At 55.9% G+C, this 5771-nt stretch overlaps 1 protein-coding gene across 1 annotated transcript in view; it reads left to right on the top strand.

Moving 5' to 3' along the window:
• LOC108297473 (protein monoglycylase TTLL8-like) overlaps positions 1-5771 on the top strand; it is a 45116-nt gene that overhangs the window by 32822 nt on the left and 6523 nt on the right. The window contains 6 exon segments of the mRNA XM_017520124.1: positions 794-922; positions 1801-2023; positions 2673-2798; positions 2938-3137; positions 4071-4180; positions 4301-4461. Of these exon segments, the coding sequence (XP_017375613.1) occupies positions 794-922; positions 1801-2023; positions 2673-2798; positions 2938-3137; positions 4071-4180; positions 4301-4461 (949 nt within the window).

Below are 5771 nucleotides of genomic sequence, written 5' to 3'. Positions count from 1 at the left end.
TTTGGAGACAGAGTCGCTCTTTATTGCCCAGGCTGGAGTGCAGTGGTGCAATCTTGGCTCACTGCAACCTCCACCTCCTGGGCTCAAGTGATTCTGCCGTCTCAGCCTCCCGAGTAGCTGGGACTACAGGTGCATACCACCATGCCCAGCTAATTTTTGCACTTTCAGTAGAGACAGGGTTTCACCATGTTGGCCAGGATGGTATCAATCTCTTGACCTCATGATCTGCCCCCCTCAGGCTCCCAAAGTGCTGGGATTACAGGCCTGTGCCACCATGCCTGGCCTGGTTGGAATTTTGACTCAACATGGGCCATTGTTGTAAACAGAAAAGTGCCAACAGGATGCCCCGGCCTCAGGCCCCAGCTCCGCACCCAGCCCCTCTATCAGCAGGGCAGGATCAGAGGCCGGCGCCTGGGGCTCAGGTGGGGCTCTGCGGGTGGTGCAGGCCTGGGGGCCTCCATCCTGGGGACTGTGAGCTCCTGGTTGTGAAGTGTTGTGTATTCTACCTTGGCCAGTGGCTCGTCCCCACCCCATGGGGACCCCATGTGGAGGGCTAAGGCCCCACCTGCAGCTCCCACATCAGGGGTGGCTCCCCAGAGCACCAGGCCCATGAGTGGAACCCTGTGTGGTCCTGGCTGTGCCCCAGGCCCCGTGTGCAGGAGGCCCTCAAGGAGCACGGCTGGGAGCCTCACGCTGCGCACAATTTATCCTCTGATGTTCGCCTCGCTCCGACACGTCCCGGCTTGCGTGAACCTTGACTGCTGCCTATCAACAAAGACTTTCTTCTTGCCAGTCTAGGTTGGTAAAAAACGAGATGCCCTACCTCCTCTGGACCATCAAGAGGGACGTCATTGACCATCACAACCTGACCTGTGGCCAGATGCTGAACCACTACGCCAAGACCGCCTCCTTCACCACCAAGGTGAGCTGCTGCTGAGGGTGGCCGGGGACTGGCAGGAGCCGGCAAGGGTGGGGGAGGGGCCTCTGCAGCCACTAGGGACCCTTGGTGGCTGGTCAGTGGCCATGGGTGGCCATAGGTGGCCACCACTCACCTCCTGGGTGCCTCCCAGGACTCCTGGCCTAACACCATGGCCAGAATCACTCAGTGCCCACCCCACCCCTAGCACCCCTGGGCCCTATGCTCTGTGTCTCTGGGTGAATCTGGGGCCTCGGGGCAGAGGCCAAGCCAAAGATGGGGCTGAGTGGGAGCTGCCACCGGGCTTTGGGCCCTGAAGGGGCTGTGAGTCCCCAGGGGCAGGGGTGTGGCCTTCCACTGTGGGGGTCCCTGACTGGGAATGTACGTCACTGGGCACTTTCCCGCCTCCCCCGTCCCTGGCCCTGCACAAGGCAGCTGCCACACCTTTCCAACAAGGCCCAGGGTTGGGGCCCGGCCAGGACGCAGGGTGTGGGGACCCTGCTGAGGGAGGGGTAGGGCAGAGGGGCTTTCCTGGCACAGGGGCCCAGTCAGCAGGCCAGGTGTGGCTGCCTCAGCACAGCGTATGGGGCAGGTGCGGGGTATAAGGTGACCTTCTGCACCTGCCACCCCAAGGCCTCCTCCGGGTCAGGCCAGGGCCGGCCCTGCTGGTGGAAACATGGCCTCTGCAAAGACCCTGTGTGCAGAGCCTGGCCTGGGGCCCTGAGGGGCTGAGAGACTGGAGACGGGGAGGGGGAGGGGTCTTCCCCAGGGGTGCCCTGTGGTGCCCCGCGGTCAGGCGAGTCTGAGGTGGATGGCAAGTCCCGCCTTTCGAGCGACAGGGAGCGGAGCTGCCCCTTGGGCCTAATGAGCCGCTGTCTCTGGAGATCAGGCTGTGCGTGACCCTGAGTAGCCTGCCATGGTACATCCCGGCGAACCCCGACTCCTACCCACGCTGCTACAGCCTCTGCGCCGACAGCGAGCAGCAGGAGGACGTGGCCCTGGGGCACAGCCAGCACCCCAGCTCAGCACCTCTGGTCCCCTGGCAAGGGCTCGTCTGGAAACTTCCGTGGGCAACCTCGGAAGGGGGAGGGGCACTGCGGCTGTGGAGTGGGTGTTGGTCAGGGAGGGCAAGGGAGGCCCTGCTGGTTTGTGCCAGCTCAGAGTGGCGCTGCTCATCTTGGCCAGGCTGGGCATGGTCACCTTGCTGCTCAGCACCCGGCCTGCAGGCCCCATGTGATGCATGCTCTGCCTTCTGAGACACAGCAATGCGTGGGATGGGGCAGAGGGCCCAGTGCTGTCAGCAGAAAGGCTTCTAGAAAGATCCCCGTGGCACGGAGACAGATTGATGGGGCCAGGTCTGAGGACAGAGGACAGAGGCTGTAGTCATGGCAGTGCAGGGGCCAGGGGTACAGGGTGGGGGGAGGGCAGGCAGTCACGGAGTGTGTGGCCCTGCCTCTGGGCCTGGGGACAGTGAGTGAGCCACTGGGGTGAGGCTGGCTCCATGGTTGGAGGCCAAGGGGTGCAGCTGGACAGCTGCAGTCACAGAGGTGCTGGGGGGAGAAGGGCAGGCAGCGTGGGCTGTGGGAGCAGGCCTGGCCTCCACCAACTGTGAGGGCAAGAAGTGGGGTGGATATGGGAGCCTCTGAGGCCCTGGCCCCCCAACTCCAGTCCCCAGCCTAGGCTCAGGTGGAGGGTGAGGCCATGCTGTCCTTCAGTTCCAGCTTGAGCAGAGGATGAGGCTGTGCTGTCCTTCCAGATGACTTCCAGCATACCATGGCATCCAGCATCCTCAAGGGGGTGGTCAGTCACCAGACCTGTGGCAGGAGCAAGCCCAGGGCCCAGGTGGAGGAGGCCGAGAGCAGCGAGCTGAGCAGCAGGACAGGTGTGTTGGGCGTGGGGCCGGGGCCGCCAGAGCTGGGGGCCTCCGCGGGGGCCCTCCTGCCTCCTGGGCACGATCAGTCTCAAGGGTCTGAGCAGCCGGGACCAGATGCAGCCATGCCTCAGACTCTCGATTCTCATAGCAAATGGGTTTCCTGATCTGACGGCGGGGCTAAACACCGAAGTCGCCCGGTTTGCGAAGCACCTGGCAGTTAACACAGCCCTGGGATATCCGAGTCCCATGCTCACCACCACGGTTCTGTGCCATGGACGTGGTTCCAGCCTGTGGTCGCACCCCATGGCCACCCTGATGCCACAGCCCGAGTCTCCCCAGAAAGGCCCTGTGGGAGAGAATGCAGGAAGAGGTGCCCCAGGTGGTGCAGGCACATGAGCCAGCCATTGTGGTTTTGGACAAAATCCAAATCTTTCTGTGACTTTAATAAAATGTGATTTCTAGAGCAGTTTTAGGTTCACAGCACCACTGAGCAGAGGCCCAGGATTTGCCACGTGCCTCCCCTGCTGTCGACACCTCCCCAGAGTGGTGCGTTCACTGCAACTGCTGACAGATGAACATGAGTGCATTAGACTTTTAGTGTGTATTTGTGCCAATCAGATGGCTGCAGGGCTCCACCGAGGGAAAAGCTCCTCTAGGTAAACGTGGAAGTGGACGAAACAAATCCTGATTGCTGAATGCTGGGGCAGTGGCCTCATCTGTGCTGACTGCGAACTTTGCCCAGCGGGCTGCCTGTGACTGGCTGTGCTCAGGTTTCGCTTTCAATTCTGAGTTAGGTTTTGGCTTGCTTATGTTGGACATGAGGCCACTTGGGCCACCTCAGTCTGATGGCCTCCTAATTAATGATTTGGTTTTTATTTTGAGATGGAGTCTCACTCTGTCACCCAGGTGGAGTGCAAAATGGTGTGATCTTGGCTTACTGCAACCTCCGCCTCCCTGGTTCAAGTGATTCTCCTGCCTCAGCCTCCTGAGTAGCTGGGATTACAGACACACGACACCACACCTGGCTTATTTTTTGTATTTTTAGTAGAGATGGGGTTTCACCATGTTGGCCAGGCTGATCTCGAACTCCTGACCTCAAGTGATCCACCCACATTGGCCGCCCACAGTGCTGGGATTACAGGCTTGAGCCACTGCACCTGGCCTAATTAATAATTTTAACACAGTTGATGAACTTACATTGACACATCATGGTAACCCAAATGGTTTTATACATCCTGCAGGTTTGGACAAATGTATGATGATGTGTATCCACCATTCCAGCATCAGGCAGAGAAGATCCCCCACATGGCCCTTCACAAGGCCTTTGCCTGGTGTGGCCTCACAGGGTGGAGTTTCCAGGTGTCTGTCTATCGGCAGAACAAACATCCTTGGTGACCCCCAGCCCTTTCCCGCCAGGCCAGCCCCGGACCATCCCAGAGTGGAGCCTGCTTGGTGGGCGAGGTGGGCCCCAGCCTCGGAGTCTCATGCACTTTCTGGATCTTGCTTTGTAGTGGTGATGCTTTCATCTCCAATTCGAGAAATTACTTTCCACAGTGCCAGGCTCTGCTGAATAAAATCACCTCCGTGAACCCTCAGACAGACATCGACGGGCTGCGGAACATCTGGATTATAAAGCCTGCGGCCAAGTCCCTGGGCTGAGATGAGTTTGCTGGTGTGGGTGCCACCTGGACCGCATTCGCAGCTACTGATGGCCGCACTTGATGCCAGCTGCCATGAGCGAGGGACAGTCTTAGGCCCATGCACCATGGGGAAGGAAGTGTGGGGGCAGAATGCCGAGGCAGCATGGGGCTCAGTCTCACCGGCACTGGAGCAGTCTTGGACGAAGAGGCATCTTCACAGCTTGTGTTCAATTCACAAGGCTGGGTTCTGGTGGACGAATTAGATTCCCTCCTTTGTATTCACAAACTGGTCTATGGTTTTCTTTTTATTATTATTTTTTTTATTCAAGATGGAGTTTCACTTTTGTTGTCCAGGCTGGAGTGCAGTGGTACAATGTCGCCTCACTGCAACCTCCACCTCTCAGGTTCAAACAATTATCCTGCCTCAGCCTCCCGAGTAGCTGGGACTACAGGCGCTCACCACACCCAACTAATTTTTTTGTATTTTTAGTAGATACGAAGTTTCACCATGTTGGCCAGGCTGGTCTCGAACTCCTGACCTCAAGTGATTCACCTGCCTCGGCCTCTCAAAGTGCTGGGATGATGTGCATGACGCCCCTATGCCCAGCGTTTGGTTTTGGTTTTAATATTGCCATGATTGCCCTCTTGGTATCACGAGTATGCTAGCCTCTAAAATGGATGAAGGACTTTCATCCCAATTAACAATGGAATTCCTAGTTCTTGAATTTATTATAAAACTCACCTGTAAATACCAGACTCTAGGAGGTAGATTCTTAATACCTTTTACACTTTGTCTGTGGTTTTCTACATCTTGACTGTAGCTGTGACTATGTTCTCTTTTCTATTCCCACTGGTGAGTACTGTGTGTCCTATTAAAAAAAAAAAAAACAGGCCGGGTGTGGTGGCTCACACCTGTAATCCAAGCACTTTGGAGGCCAAGGCGGGTGGATCACCTGAAGTTGGGAGTTCAAGACCAGCCTGACCAACATGGTGAAACTCCGTCTTTAAAAAATTAAAATTAAAATTAAAATTAAAAATTAAAAAAAAAAACAGGACTTCCTAGTGGTCTATTCTTATTCCTGTTTCCAAAGAACCAATATCTGGTTGCATTTGTCAATTTTCCCAAGAGATTTTCCCCCCTATCTTTAACTTAGATGCTAAGTTCATTTATTTTCATTTGTTATGCAATAATAAAAGCTTTAAGGCTATGAAATTTCCTCTGAATGTAGCTTAAGCTGCATCATCTTGTTTATGTTACATAATGTTCTCATTTTTCTTCATATCTAAATGGATGTTACTTTTAGCTTGGTTTTGTCTGCCTTGAGTTATTTTGAAGAGTTTT

This window comes from Cebus imitator, unplaced genomic scaffold, assembly GCF_001604975.1.
Source record: "Cebus imitator isolate Cc_AM_T3 unplaced genomic scaffold, Cebus_imitator-1.0 Scaffold804, whole genome shotgun sequence".
NCBI lineage: Eukaryota > Metazoa > Chordata > Mammalia > Primates > Cebidae > Cebus > Cebus imitator.
Note: the sequence above shows the minus strand (reverse complement) of the source record. Positions and strands in the feature narration are given on the sequence as shown.